The 16,465-nt window shown below is 42.3% G+C and overlaps 1 protein-coding gene across 4 annotated transcripts in view; it reads right to left on the bottom strand.

Moving 5' to 3' along the window:
* The window catches only part of MTERF3 (mitochondrial transcription termination factor 3), a 38,463-nt gene continuing 21,998 nt past the window's right edge, over positions 1-16,465 (bottom strand). For all 4 annotated transcript variants that reach the window (XM_084619197.1, XM_084619200.1, XM_084619199.1 and 1 more), the window contains exons 7-8: positions 9,650-9,811; positions 1-255 (exon numbers count right to left, since the gene is read on the bottom strand). In XM_084619197.1, the coding sequence (XP_084475323.1) occupies positions 61-255; positions 9,650-9,811 (357 nt within the window). In that variant the 3' untranslated portion in view covers positions 1-60. The remainder of the gene's footprint in view (positions 256-9,649; positions 9,812-16,465) is intronic.

Below are 16,465 nucleotides of genomic sequence, written 5' to 3'. Positions count from 1 at the left end.
CAGTTTTTGTAAAATACATTTATTTCATAACATTCTCTCTCTTTTTACATGTGTTACTAATTAAAGTGTTTTTAAGAATTTTTCAAAGTCCTTTACTGAGGCCTTGGCAACCTCTGTACAAAACACCTCATCGGGCATGGATACTAGCTTGTCCAGAGAGATGTAGCTGGGCTGTGCTGGGTCATACTGTGCTCTTCCCAAAAATGTAAGAAACATATGTCTTTCTTTGACTCGTAATAGCTTTGAATTGAAAACCTAGGAAACAAAAGAAAAGGCTGAGTTTTATAAGTTTCAGGCTCTATAAGTACATCTAAAACTAAAAGTTTTGCCACTAAAGTAAAAGTTCTGAATAAAAATGAAAATTTTGCACCTCCCCCCCTCCATTTTTCTGAACCATTCCTCATTAAGCATATGAACCAGATCCTATACTACACTTTTTTTTTTTTTTTAAACAACACTGTTGGAATTAAACAAAGAATCAATAAGTGATGATAAATCTCTAGAAAGTAACTTCACACGGTGGATTCCATTTATTAGCAACTGCTTGGTTCCCAGGAAAAAGTTGTCATTATCTGGAAGTTGCCAATAAGCAGAAGGTAAGTTTGCAGAGCTGCAGCCAGGGAAGAAAGCATTGGGACGTGTCTTGCCTGTCTGCAGCTGGTGCATGCAGGATGCAGCCCAGAGAGCGCTTGGAGAGGTACCATGCCTCCCCATGGACCCCCAGTGCCTTCACTCCTCATGGAAAACCCCGGCATTTGGACTGCAGCCTTCCCTGCCCTACCCACGACCTCCCTTCCCCATCCGCAGTGCCAGGACTCCTGCAGGGCTTCCCCAGTGGGCAGGGATGCGAGCACCCCAGATGGCTAACTATGCGAGCATCCCAGACTGCTAACTCCTGTGAAGGCAGTGAGGCTGCCGCCAGGGAAGAAAGCTCTCTGATGTGCTAAGCCTAGGACTCCAGTGCCAGGTCAGGACGCACCCTGGAGAGTGCAGGGAGAGGTACCGCACTGCCCTAGGATTTCCTTCCCTGGCTGCAGCCCTGCAAACTTGCCTGTGGATGGGGCCCTTACTCCAATCAATAAAAAAAAGTAAGCAGCATGCCTATTACCAATATCCAAATCCCATTAATATTAAAGGTAATGGGATGGAATCAGCTCCCATTAACCGAAAATTATTAACATCGGTTTGCTGTTAAGCAGCATCCCCTTTATATGCTAACCCATAAATCAATGGTACTCTCTAACCTGAAATACTGTGTTCAGTTCTAGTCAGTCACCTTATTTCAAAAAAGAATATAGCACAAATGGGGGTTCAGAGATAAGCAACAAGAATGATTGGAGGCAAACAGAAGCTTCCATATGAAAAGAGATTCAGACTAGGATTGTATTTTAGAAAACAGACAAATAAGAGGGGATGAGGACATGATACAGTACAAAATAATGAATGGTAGAGTGGTGGTATATTCACCGTTCATAATGCAGAACCAACAGAATATGTGATGAAACTGATAAAAGGAAGTTTATATCATACAGTACACAATTAGCTTGTGGAACTCATTTTCACAAAATAACACTGAGGCCAAGCGGTCGATAGGATTCAAATAGGGATTGGGCATTTATACGGATAAGGTATCCAGAGATATAGCAGTATGGATTAAAAAGTTTTGAGAGGAATATAATTTTTCATGCTTCAGAGCATCACTCAACTTCTTTAAGGGGAGTTAAGAAGAATCTTTACCTGGGGGCAGATTATCCAGAACTGCTGACCATAGGGCTTCTTCCACTTTCCTCTGAAGAGGCTGGTATTGGTATGGTATTCTGACTCTGGCCACTCTTGGAGACAGGATACTGGACTAAACGGACCACTAGTCTGTTCTGGTATGGCAGTGTCTATGTTCCTGCCCCCAAAATCTTAACATTTAAATATGACATGGCAATAAGTGAGGATCAGAAACAGACAATAAGGGAATAAGATGGAAGAGTGTGACAATTAAGACTATTTTAATGGTTATGTTAATAAAATTGTCATCTTTTCTCCCCTCACTTCTTGTACACAAGATGGCAGAATAGAGGGCAGAATTTTTTTTTAGGAGAAATTTGAATGAGGCAAGGGAGGTGGCTTGGTGAAAGATTGGGGAGGTTGTTCTCAGCTTAAGGGGTAGCATGAAAGAAGGAAAGATGATGTGTCTCAGAGGAGAACACGATGCATCAAAGCTGATGATATTGGCAGAGTGAAGAGGGCAGAGAAGACACATAGAAACCAGGTCAGAGATGTATCTTCTTCTTTCATATGGCATTGCAATGCTTTTTTATTATTGGATAAGTGAGGACATCAGTCTTCTGTTTGCATAGTAGCTTGGTCAGGTAATCACATTTTGCCGAAGAGGCCCATACACTGCTGCTGGCAGAGGGGATCCACTGAACAAGGCCGCTGCGGGTGGCAAGAGGGACCCCCGGAGCTCGTGGCTGCTGCGGGTGGCAGGGGGGACCCCGGCAGCTCCCAACAGCAGCAGGGCGCACCCTGGAGCTCCCAGGACCCCCCACCCCCGGTTACCCATTTTGTCATGGGTATTTTTAGTAAAAGTCAAGGACAGGTCACAGGCTTCCATGAATTTTTCATTGTTGTCTGTGACTTTTACTAAAAATATCCATGACAAAAACTTAGCCTTAGTTATAATCCTAAGTAGCAGAGAGGATGGTGGCATCTATTGTTGTGGAAAAGAGGTAGGTGAGAGGGCTTGGTAAGGAAGTTTGTGTGTTCGGTTTTGCATGAGGCTTGAAATGGTGATGATCCATTATCTAAAATGAGATGTTAGAGAGACAAAGATTAGACTCAGCTGCTGGAGACAGCTTATATTTGTGAATGTGGATAAAGGCAATAGTTAATAGTGAGTGCATGGGCCCCACCAAGGATAGAGCACAGGCAGAAAAGCTGATGGGTCAAAGAACTGAGCTTTCAGGGACCCACAACAGACAAAAAGCCTTTTAAATGTATACAGAAAGAATGGCTAAACATGTAGTTAGGAGGAGAACCAAGAGGGACGGAGTCATGAACCTAAGGGATGACGTGAATAGTACTAAAGGCAGGAAGATGAATATGGAGATAGACACCAAGGCCATTGGACTTAGTGTTAGAGCAGTGGTTCTCAAGCTTTTATACTGGCGACCCCTTCCACACAGCAAGCCTCTGAGTGTGACCCCCCCTTATAAATTAAAAACACTTTTTTACATTTAACACTATTATAAATGCTGGAGGTGAAGCATGGTTTGGGAGTCGAGGCTGACAGCTCGTGACCCCCATGTAATAATCTCACGACCCCCTAAGGGGTCACGACCCCCAGTTTGAGAGAATGCTGGGAGGGAAGGGTGGAGATACAAGCAGTAATGGGAGATCACATGAGATTTTTTCATTTTTCCTTGGGGAAAAAACTATCAAGATCCTGGATGGAAAGAGAAAAGACTCTCAAGGTCAGCTCCCAGACTGCTGTGCTGGGCATCACAACATGGGGAATAGATGGCCAGCCCTCTGTGGAGAAAGAGGTGGTTAGGGACTATTTAGAAAAACTGGACGTGCACAAGTCCATGGGGTCGGATGAGTTGCATCCGAGAGTGCTAAAGGAACTGGCGGCTGTGATTGCAGAGCCATTGGCCATTATCTTTGAAAACTCGTGGCGAACGAGGGAAGTCCCAGATGACTGGAAAAAGGCTAATGTAGTGCCAATCTTTAAAAAAGGGAAGAAGGAGGATCCTGGGAACTACAGGCCAGTAAGCCTCACTTCAGTCACCGGAAAAATCATGGAGCAGGTCCTCAAAGAATCAATCCTGAAGCACTTACATGAGAGGAAAGTGATCAGGAACAGTCAACATGGATTCACCAAGGGAAGGTCATGCCTGACTAATCTAATCGCCTTCTATGATGAGATTACTGGTTCTGTGGATGAAGGGAAAGCAGTGGATGTATTGTTTCTTGACTTTAGCAAAGCTTTTGACACGGTCTCCCACAGTATTCTTGTCAGCAAGTTAAGGAAGTATGGGCTGGATGAATGCACTATAAAGTGGGTAGAAAGTTGGCTAGATTGTCGGGCTCAACGGGTAGTGATCAATGGCTCCATGTCTAGTTGGCAGCCGGTGTCAAGTGGAGTGCCCCAGGGGTCGGTCCTGGGGCCGGTTTTGTTCAATAACTTCATAAATAATCTGGAGGATGGTGTGGATTGCACTCTCAGCAAATTTGCGGATGATACTAAACTGGGAGGAGTGGTAGATATGCTGGAGGGCAGGGATAGGATACAGAGGGACCTAGACAAATTGGAGGATTGGACCAAAAGAAATCTGATGAGGTTCAATAAGGATAAGTGCAGGGTCCTGCACTTAGGACGGAAGAACCCAATGCACAGCTACAGACTAGGGACCGAATGGCTAGGCAGCAGTTCTGCGGAAAAGGACCTAGGGGTGACAGTGGACGAGAAGCTGGATATGAGCCAGCAGTGTGCCCTTGTTGCCAAGAAGGCCAATGGCATTTTGGGATGTATAAGTAGGGGCATAGCCAGCAGATCGAGGGACGTGATCGTCCCCCTCTATTCGACATTGGTGAGGCCTCATCTGGAGTACTGTGTCCAGTTTTGGGCCCCACACTACAAGAAGGATGTGGATAAATTGGAGAGAGTCCAGCGAAGGGCAACAAAAATGATTAGGGGTCTGGAACACATGAGTTATGAGGAGAGGCTGAGGGAACTGGGATTGTTTAGTCTGCAGAAGAGAAGAATGAGGGGGGATTTGATAGCTGCTTTCAACTACCTGAAAGGGGGTTCCAGAGAGGATGGTTCTAGACTATTCTCAGTGGTGGAAGAGGACAGGACAAGGAGTAATGGTCTCAAGCTGCAGTGGGGGAGGTTTAGGTTGGATATTAGGAAAAACTTTTTCACTAGGAGGGTGGTGAAACACTGGCATGTGTTGCCTAGGGAGGTGGTGGAATCTCCTTCCTTGGAAGTTTTTAAGGTCAGGCTTGACAAAGCCCTGGCTGGGATGATTTAATTGGAGATGGGTCCTGCTTTTGAGCAGGGGGTTGGACTAGATGACCTCCTGAGGTCCCTTCCAACCCTGATATTCTATGATTCTAAGAGTCCTCCCCAACAATCTGTTAGCTGACCTTTTTGTTTGGTCTTGACTTCTTAAGATTAGCCATCCCATGGCTTTTAACTTCAAGATTTAGAATGTTAGACTCAGTGGCATGGCTACAATCATTTCATTCCTTCTGAAACTGCCCCTTGCAGTTTTAAATTGCACACGGTTTTCTTGTAAAAAGTTGCCATGTTCCACTCAGAGGTGACTTCATTTCAGCAGTGGGTAAAGTAAACCCAAAATATACTGTTTATTTTTAGGATGATAGTAAATGTAAGGTCTAAAATCATTTAAACAAGGCAGTAGAAAAAAAGTTAATTATCAGGAACTCACCTATTTGTGCAATACACCTCAGTGAAGATTTTAAGAAGTGTAAGAACATAAGAAGGGCCATACTGGGTCAGACCAAAGGCCCATCCAGCCCAGTATCCTGTCTACCGACAGTGGCTAATGCCAGGTGCCCCAGAGGGAGCAAACCTAACAGGTAAAGATCAGTGATCTCTCTCCTGCCATCCATCTCCACCCACTGACAAACAGAGGCTAGGGACACCATTCCTTACCCATCCTGGCTAATAGCCATTAATGGATTTAGCCACCATTAATTTATCCTGTTCTCTTTTAAACCCTGTTATAGTCCTAGCCTTCACAACCTCCTCAGGCAAGGAGTTCCACAGGTTGACTGTGCGCTGTGTGAAGAAGAATTTCCTTTTATTTGTTTTAAACCTGCTGCCCATTAATTTCATTTGGTGGCCCCTAGTTCTTATATTATGGGAACAAGTAAATAACTTTTCCTTATTCACTTTCTCCACACCATTCATGATTTTCTATACCTCTATCATATCCACCCCTTAGTCTCCTCTTTTCCAAGATGAAAAGTCCTAGCCTCTTTAATCTCTCCTCATATGGGACCCGTTCCAAACCCCTAATCATTTTAGTTGCCCTTTTCTGAACCTTTTCTAATGCCAGTATATCTTTTCTGAGATGAGGGGACCATATCTGTATGCAGTATTCAAGATGTGGGCGTACCATGGATTTATATAAGGGCAATAAGATATTCTCCATCTTATTCTCTATCCCTTTTTGAATGATTCCTAACATCCCGTTTGCTTTTTTGACTGCTGCACACTGCGTAGACGTCTTCAGAGAACTATCCATGATGACTCCAAGATCTTTCTCCTGATTTGTTGTAGCTAAATTAGCCCCCATCTTATTGTATGTATAGTTGGGGTTATTTTTTCCAATGTGCATTACTTTACATTTATCCCCATTCAATTTCATTTGCCATTTTGTTGCCCGATCACTTAGTTTTGTGAGATCTTTTTGAAGTTTTTCACAGTCTGCTTTAGTCTTAAGTATCTTGAGCAGTTTGTATCATCTGCAAACTTTGCCAACTCACTGTTTACTCCTTTCTCCAGATCATTTATGAATAAGTTGAATAGGATTGGTCCTAGGACTGACCGTTGGGGAACACCACTAGTTACGAATCTCCATTCTGAAAATTTACCATTTATTCCTACCCTTTGTTTCCTGTCTTTTAACCAGTTCTCAGTCCATGAAAGGATCTTCCCTCTTATCCTATGACAACTTAATTTACGTAAGAGCCTTTGGTGAGGGACCTTGTCAAAGGCTTTTTGGAAATCTAAGTATGCTCTGTCCACTGGATCCCCCTTGTCCACATGTTTGTTGACCGCTTCAAAGAACTCTTGATTAGTAAGACATGATTTCCCTTTACAGAAAACATGTTGACTTTTGCCTAACAATTTAAGTTCTTCTATGTGTCTGACAATTTTATTCTTTACTATTGTTTCAACTAATTTGCTCAGCACTGACATTAGACTTACTGGTCTGTAATTGCCAGGATCACCTCTAGAGCCTTAAATATTTGCGTTACATTAGCTATCTTCCAATCATTGGGTTCATAGAATCATAGAATATTTGGGTTGGAAGGGACCTCAGAAGGTCATCTAGTCCAACCCCCTGCTCAAAGCAGGACCAATCCCCAATTTTTGCCCCAGATCCCTCAATGGCCCCCTCAAGGATTGAACTCACAACCCCGGGTTTAGCAGGCCAATGCTCAAACCACTGAGCTATCCCTCAGAAACAGATTTAAAGAACAGGTTACAAACCATACTTAATAGTTCCGCAATTTCACATTTGAGTTCTTTCAGAACTCTTGGGTGAATGTCATCTGGTCTCAGTGACTTATTACTGTTAAGTTTCTCAATTAATTCTAAACCCTCCCCTAGTGCGGCTTCAAACTGTGACAATTCCTCAGATTTGTCACCTACAAAAGGTTTGAGAATCTCCCTAACATCCTCAGTCAAAGAATTCATTTAGTTTCTCTGCAATCACTTTATCATCTTTAAGTGCTCCTTTTGTATCTTGATCGTCCAGGGGCCCCACAGGTTGTTTAACAGGCTTCCTGCTTCTGATGTACTTAAACATTTTGTTATTACCTTTTGAGTTTTTGGCTAGCTGTTCTTCAAACTCCTTTTTGGCTTTTCTTATTACATTTTTACACTTAAGTTGGCAGTGTTTATGCTCCTTTCTGTTTACCTCACTAGGGGTTGACTTCCACTTTTTAAAAGATGCCTTTTTATCTCTCACTGCTTCTTTTACATGGTTAAGCCATGGTGGCTCTTTTTTAGTTCTTTTACTGTGTTTTTTAATTTGGAGTTTTAAGTTGAGCCTCTAAAAAGTGTCCATGCAGCTTGCAGGGATTTCACTCTAGTCACTGTACCTTTTAATTTCTGTTTAACTAACCTCCTCATTTTTGCATAGTTCCCCTTTCTGAAATTAAATGCCACAGTGTTGGGCTGTTGAGGTGTTCTTCCAACCACAGGAATGTTATATGTTATTATATTAGGGTCACTATTTCCAAGCGGTCCTGTTATAGTTACCTCTTTGACCAGATCTTGCGCTCCACTCAGGACTAAATCAAGAGTTGCCTCTCCCCTTGTGGGTTCCTGTATCAGCTGCTCCAAGAAGCAGTCATTTAAAGTATTGAGAAATTTTGTCTACATTTCGTCCTGAGGTGACATGTACCCAGTCAATATGGGATAATTGAAATCCCCCACTATTATTGAGTTCTTTATTTTGATAGCCTCTCTAACCTCCCTTAGCATTTCATCGTCACTATCACTGTCCTGGTCAGGTGGTCGATAATAGATCCCTACTGTTATATTCTTATTAGAGCATGGAATTACTATCCACAGAGTTTCTGTGGATCATGTGGATTCATTTAAGATTTTTATTTCATTTGATTCTACATTTTCTTTCACATATAGTGCCACTCCTCCCCCGGCACAACCTGTTCTGTCCTTCTGATATATTTTGTACCCCAGAATGATTGTGTCCCATTGATTGTCCTCACTCCACCAGGTTTGTGATGCCTATTATATCAATATCCTCCTTTAACACGAGGCACTCTAGTTCACCCTTCTTATTATTTAGACTTCTAGCATTTGTGTACAAGCACTTTAAAAACTTGTCACTGTGTATTTGTCTGCCCTTTTATGAAGTGTCAGATTCTTTTTTATGTGAATGTACTAAGAAGTACACTGATGCGTAAAGACATTTTGTTGCTTGCCATATATATTCTAAAGGCAATACACGAAATTACATTCAAGCTATTTAATGATATTAAACTTTTGCCAGCTAAAATACTTAACTTAGAAACAGCGTAAATCTGAAAGTCGTCATTGCGAGATCTGCATTTTTAGAACTAGTTAAATACCTGATGAAGAAAGTTTGGATTTTTTGGATTAGATTTTCCAATAATTTAGAATGAACTTTCTCCAGTGTCCTTCCTATTTCCACCCTCAACTGACATGAAAACCTTAGGTCCAGTGGTACTCACCCCTCAGTGGTTCAGGAGTCAAATTAGCAATCAACATTACCCAAAAGAGCCACAGTAGTGTGAATTCATTGTTTCATTTACTATTTTTATAGGTATATATTATTCTCACAGCAAATTACCAAGTATTCTACAATTGGTTAATAATATAGTAAAAGCATCCTGATTGGTTAATAATTAAATCAGTGTTTTAGTATCATGTGCTGCAAAGAGCCGCAGGGGAGACATTAAAGAACCACTTTCAGCTCCTGAGCGTCAGTGTGAGTATCTGAGGTGCAGATGATGAAGGCTCCAACAACAGTGTTCGATGTAGCAGGCACTTATCTATATTGTAAATCAGCCAGTAGAGATCACCACTGCCATAACCATAGAAAACAAGATTATTATGTTCACTGGACCAAGGAAGAAAAAAAAGTGCTAAATGAGCTTCCAAATTTAAATCTTTAGCACAGCTACCTGTTGCTCCACTGAACTAGTCATGAGTGAATTACTGATAAAAATTGTTCTAATTTAAGCCAAGCCCCAAACTACTTTTTGCTGCCAGAGGTCACTTGAAGAATCCATGTGGATTTTGGCGATTGTATAATTTTGCCCTCAGAGCTGGCCCAGTGAAGGAAATCAAACTCCTTGTTTTGACGGCAATTACACTTTAACCCACAATTCTTAAATCTCTTACTTGAGGGAAGTTAGTAAGGATGTGGTGGGGAATGCCCATTACATTGTGCAGGTAGTCAAAAGTCTCTGTAAGCTTCTTTTTGTTTGCAGTTAAAATCTTGGGGATTTTAGATACAATATGCTGAATTTCATTACGCCGAAAACCAAGTTCAACCTGGCACACCTGAAAAAAGAAATAATAAATCAGCTATGATAATTTGATTTTTAACAACACATCACTGAAACTGATTATTTTTTTTTTAAAATAAGTTATCCATACTACTAAGATATTCCAGTCACTGATCATCTAGCTGTGGGTCTCTAAACGATAGCTTCCACCATGTTCAGACTGTAAACTGCTTTGGGACAGAAACTGAGTTGCTTTATGTTATAGACCACCATGAACACTGATGGTGTTCAACAAACAAGGATATAAAACACACGTGATCTGGTAGGTTGCTGAATAAGAAAACTTTTGCACTTTCATACTACAGCACAATCAAACTGAGGATCTCAAAGCACTTTACAAACATAAATAAATTCAATCTTAACTCATGTCAGGTAGGAGAGTTATTATCCCCATTTCACAGATGAGGAAACTAAGCACAGAGATCAAAAGATTTGCCCAAGGTCACACAATAAGTCTGTTGTAGAGCCAAGTGAACATCCCAAGTGATTTAACTGTATTCATACTTACATTCTCAGGGGTTTTTAAATTGTATTAACTATGTCTGCCATCCCAGGCCTATGACCCACAATTTCATTAACAGGCATCCTTTTATGCCTCCACTTCCATCCGGATTAGTGGTTGATGACACAAGGGACAACAAACCAAAGTAAACGCAAGAAACAATATTTCTTCTGATAGCCTGAGAAGGTTATTGGTTGGGTGATAAGAGGTGAATGAAAATAGAGGGAAATGGTCAGACTTACCTCCAGAAATACTATCCCTGCACAATATAACTACCTCCACTTGCCCAGAAGCAGAATTCACAAGGCTGGGTCTACCCTACAGACTTATATTGGTATAACTACATTGCTCAGATGAATGGATTTTTTTGTTTATCCACACTCTGAGCAATGTAGTTATACCAACCTCTCTTTCATATTCTTGGATAGAGATTATCTGGGTCCCCTGATTTAGTCCCAATAAACTGTTTGTGTTTGACTTCCACCTCAGATGCAGTAATTTCTACATCCATATCCTCGCTTCCATTAGCCACCCTGCCACTGCCTCTAAGATCTTCATCAGCCTTATTAAAAACAAAGGCAAAGTATTTGATTTGGTGTTGGGCCATGCCTAGATTATTTTTAATCCCCCCTCCCCACCCCAGTGTTTAGCAGTCCCACTTTTTTCCTTTTAATTTTATTTATATGGCTATAAAACCTTTTATTATTGGTTAGAATTCCCTTTGGAAGGTCCAACTCTGCTTGGTTTTTGGCAGTTCTCACTTTATCCCTACACTTTCTGGCCTCCAAGAGGTAGCTTTCCTTGCTGATCCATCCCATCTTCCATTCCTTGTAGGCTTTCTGCTTTCTTTTAATCACCTGTTTGAGATGCTTGCTCATGCAAGTTGGTCTGCAACCCTTCCCTATGAATATTTGCCCCTTGCTTGAGATGCAGGCTTCATATAGTTTCTGCAACTTTGACGTAAAGTAATTCCAAGCCTCCTCCACATTCAGATCCTGGAGACCTTTGGTGCAGTCCACTTCCCGAACTAATTCCCTTAATTTTTTAATGTTAGCCCTTCTGAAATAAAGGACCCTAGTTACAGCATATGTTTATTTATCCTTCTATTTAGTTTCAACTGAATTAACTCATGATCACTAGAACCAAGGTTGTCTCCTACAATCAGATCTTCTAGGAGGTCCTCACTACTCACCAATACCAAATCGAAAATGGCATCACCTCTTGTTGGTTCAGAGACTATTTTGTGAAGAAATCTGTCAGCTATCACATTCAGGAAAATCTGGATCCTACTATTGTTAGTAGGACTTGTCCTCCAATCTATATTTGGAAAGTTAAAGTCTCCCATAATCACACAATTCCCAGTAGTATTTATTTCATTAAAAACATTCAAGAGGTCTCTACCATATCCAAATTGGATCCTGGGGCTCAGTAGCATACCCCAAGCACAAGCCCAGGGGATCCTCTAGTAGCTTTTTTCCCAAAAGTGATTTTTGCACTAACAGACTCTGGGTATGTCTATACTTGCAGAGTTTTTGCACTGTAAGTTTCACCGGTGATAGGGAACCAGTGAAAGTAAAGTACTGGTTTGAGTACTCATTTAATTCTTCAGGTGTCAAAGTGTGTTTACATTAGCAGCACTTCCATCACGGAGGACAGCAGCGCTCTAGGGCAGCTATCCCACAGTGCAGCTCTCTCCAGTTTGACATGGGTCTTGTTGGAAAGGGGGGGATAATCGCGGGGCATCCTGAGTCCCTGCGCAGCCTCCTCTCCCCAAACACGGATAAGCTCCAGTAGCTCAGCATTGCTCCAAGCAGGGGATCACTTGCTCTGTGGAGCAGGCATTGTCACCTGGCCAGATAAGTGTGCACTTGCCAAGAAAACAGGGAAGGGGAGTTTCAAAGTTCCCAGGGCTTTACTGGGGGAGGGATGGATGTCTGTTTACCTGGCATCAGAGCAGCAGAGCTGCTGGCCAGAGTGGTCACCTAGGCACTGAGAGATCTCCTCCAGGGACGAACTTGTCTTCACTTGCACATCACCGCAGAAGCATCACTGGTAAGAGCTGTACGCCTCTTGTGGAGGTGGTTTTCTTTTTGTGGTGAAACTTTGGAGTTTCACTGCAAAAAGTCATTAGCAAGTGTCGACGCTCCCATGGGTTTTACGCAAAAAAGGGACTTTTTTCCGCTTTAAATGGCAAGGGTAGACATGCCCTCTGTCTTATCCATTCCCTCACTTCTAATTTCTTTACAGTAAATTTCATTAATATACAATGCTACTCCACCATCTTTGTCTTTATTTCTCTTTCCTGAACAGCACATACCCTTCAATACCAGTACTCCAGTCATGACAGCTATTCCACATGTTTATGTTATTCCTATATATCTGGTTTCACTTCCTGCTCTAATAGTTCTAGTTCCTCCATTTTTGTTACCCGGGCTCCTGGCATTGCTGTATAAACATCTTAATTGTTGCTGCTTAGCTTCACTGACATTCCTTATCCAATTGGGTACATTCAATCTATTGCCAGTATTGCCTGCCTGACTGGTAGCTTCATTGGTATTGGCACTATTTTTCCTTTTAATGTCCATTCTCCTACCCACTGCTGTTCCTTTATCCATTGTTTTATCCTTTCTTGATTTTCCTCCTTTTCAATGTTAAAATCAGCTGTGGAAATTACATGAGCATACCCCAACCATCTCCCCTGAGTTTCTAGGTTAAAGCTCTTTTAAATCAGTTTTGCCACATCCATCCCAGAAGTCTATTTCCCTCACTACTCAGGTGGAGTCCACCCCATGAGAACTGTCCTCTGTCCATGACTGCCTCCCAACGGTCAAACATCCCAAAGCCCTCCTTATATTACCACTGCCTGAGCCATCTGTTGATCATTATAATTTTGTCTCATCTTCATTCTCCTCTAGGGAGAAGTAGAATCTCACTGAAGATCACCTGAGCCTCTATTTCTTAAGCATCTTCCCCAGCCTGGCATAATCTCCCTTGATACGTTCCAGCAAGAATCTAGCTGTATCATTTGTTCCCACATGAAGGACAATCAGTGGATCCTTTCCTGTTCCCATTAGGATCCTCTTCAGCCTTAGATCCACATCCCATATCTTATCTCCCGGCAGACAGCACACCTTTCTGTTCTCTGGATCAGCTCTGGTGACAGGCCTGGGTCTTGGGACTCCCTACTAAGAAAACGATCACGTAGACCTGCATTTTCCTGATGATGGAGTGATGCACCAAAAAGAACAGGAGGAAGGCTGGTGAAAGTCCTCGTCTTTTATTCTCCCTTACAATCTTCTGCAAGTCATCTTGTATCCTCCTGGGGCTCTGAACTCTGGGTATCTCCATTGACTCTTCCCCTCTTCTTATAGGACTAGCCACTCTTCTCTTCTTCCTTGACCTCCCACTTTCAGTTACTGCCTGCCATGCCCCTTTTTCATTCACCAACTCAGCAAATCTGTTTCTGAGCTCTATTTCTTCTTCATTAGCTGGTCTTTTCCTTTACCTGGTTCTTGTAGGCAATGCTTCCTCTGGCCACTTTTCTCACCCAGCAATCTCTCCTCACAGTTCTTCAGTCCAGCTTGCATCTGCAAGTCTTGACATTTCCCTTCAGCCTCCTCTTGCCTTCCCTCCATCATCTGCTCGAATCCCCTTCAAAACTCAACCATAGTTTCCACCTGCATCTCCAAACTTCAGATCTTCTCTACCATCAGCTCTATCAGGCGGCACTTCATACAAAGAAAGTTCTTTTCAGGTATCCGTTCCAGGATCGCGTTCATCCTGCAGCTTCCACATCCAGTCGTCTTCATTGTCTCTTCCATTGCTTCGGTGACTACCACTGCTGCCTCTGTATCTGTCACAGCCTTCCCACCTAATATCCTGCCAATCTGACTGGGGGGAAAGGGGGAGGGAGTGGTGTCACCTTCCTCTGCAGCATGGGAAACAGGTCACTTGCAAGTTTAAACTAGTGTAAATGGTGGCTTCTCTGTAACTTGAAGTCTTTAAATAATAATTTGAGGACTTAAGTAATTCAGCCAGAGGTTAGGGGTCTATTAGAGAAATGGGCGGGTGAGGTTCTGTGGCCTGCAACGTGCAGAAGGTCAGACTAGATTATCATGATGGTCCCTTCTGACCTTAAAGTCTAGGATTACCCCCCACCCCCCGACCATGTGGGCATCACTATATCGACGGGAGAAGCTACTATCTCTCAGGGACGTGGATTAATTATACCGATGGGAGAAACTTTCCAGTCAACACAATAGCATCTTCACTAAAGTGCTATAGCGGTGCAGCTGAGCCGCTGTAACACTGTAGCCAAGCCCTTACTGAGGAAGCATCTTAAGAAGTGGGGGTGTTCTCATGAAAAACCGGATGCGCCTCATTCCTGTGAAGCCAGCCAGCTCTGCAACAGAACTTTTTTTGGGGGAAAAACTACTTTATTAAACAGGAAAGGTAACTACTACTAAGCGCAGACCAAGAGTTGCTTTTATGATTTTGTCTTGTATTGTGGGTTATACGGGAGTGGAGATTTAAGGTAAAACTAGTAAATTGGGATACACTGCTTCTTTTGGGGCAGAGGACCTGGCATTTCTGTGATTAACTAGTGTCATGGGCTGGATACCACAGGAGAACACTTTAGACTGTGGGACTCAGATGCACCAAACCTGCAAGGCAAAGACAAGGCTAGTATAGCCCAGAAGAGAGTACCTGAGTTGCTGAAAGACTGGTAGCGTTAAGGAGCTGATACCCAGCTAGTCACAGACAAGATACCCTCATTGCAGATGAAGGGTGACTCTCAGTCCCGGGTGCCCAGAGAACCATCAGTCCATCTAACAACTGTCTGATAGTAACAACTCTTGTCCACTACCAACCTAGGCTGGATTTGAACTACTGATCTAAAGTTTCATAGATTCTAAAGCCAGAAGAGACCTCTGTGATCCTCTAGTTTGAGCTTCTGTATAACACAGAACTTCCCCAAAATAATTCCCAGAATCTCTCTCTTAGAAAAACATCCCATCTTGATTTAAAAATGGTCAGTGATGGAAAATCCACCACAACTCTTGCTAAATTGTTCCAATGGTTAATTACTATTACCATTAAAAAGGTATACCTTATATCCAGTCTGAATTTGTCTAGCTTCAGCTTCCAGCCACTGGATTGTGTTATACCTGTGACGTTGCACCCCGTAAGACTTTATGGAAATATGCTTATGAACGTATATATGACATAACTGGAATATGTTTTATGCTACATATGCCATGTAACATGTATGTAAAGGATATGATCTACTGAATATATTCATCCTACTTGTATGCATGTGTCATTGTTGTATTCAAAGTTATGAACATTGGCTGTGTACTTGTTTGATTTTAAATAGCCTTAGTAAGGCATTTGGTCAGCTTCTTTAGAAAGGAATTTGCAAGTTAAGTGCCTAATCAAGAAGCACTTAACAGACAATGGATCTTGGAAGGCTCCAATTCACATCAGAAGGGATTCACATGAGGACGTTCAAAGTAGCATGTGAACCACGGCTGCTATCTGTAAATTCTGAGTCATACGTAGACATGTGACTTGCCCATGTGACTCCAAAACTCCATCTTGTAGCTGGAATTCTATGGGGAGGGGGGGAGGCGTCTCCACCCACAAGAGAAAGTCTATTTAAGCCCATGGGAGACCCCTCCACTTGGTTTTCAGCTGGCTCAAGAGATCGCCTCTCCATCCCCAGGGATACCTAAAAGAAACTGGAACAAAGGACAGTAACTACAGAGGGTGTGAGTGATTGCTGGACCCAGAGTAGAAGGAGATTAGTCTGTAAAAGGAAGCTTACTGGAACTCCACTGAGGGTGAGGTTTTATCTGTATTCAGTTTTCTTACTGTATTAGATATAGACTTACGTGTTCTGTTTTGTTTTGCTTGGTAATTCACTTTGTTCTGTCCGTTATGACTTGGAACCACTTAAATCCTACTTTCTGTATTTAATGGAATCACTTTTTTCTTACAAATTATTAATTATTATGCATTAATACCGGGGGTGGGGGGTGTGTGAAGGGGAACAGCTGTGTGTATCTTTCTGTCAGTGTTACAGAGGGTGAACAATTTATGAGTTTACCCTGTATAAGCTTTATACAGAGTAAAATGGATTTATTT

Source organism: Lepidochelys olivacea (genome assembly GCF_965140295.1).
Source record: "Lepidochelys olivacea isolate rLepOli2 genome assembly, chromosome: 2".
NCBI lineage: Eukaryota > Metazoa > Chordata > Testudines > Cheloniidae > Lepidochelys > Lepidochelys olivacea.
This window is presented reverse-complemented; position numbering and strand designations above follow the sequence as displayed.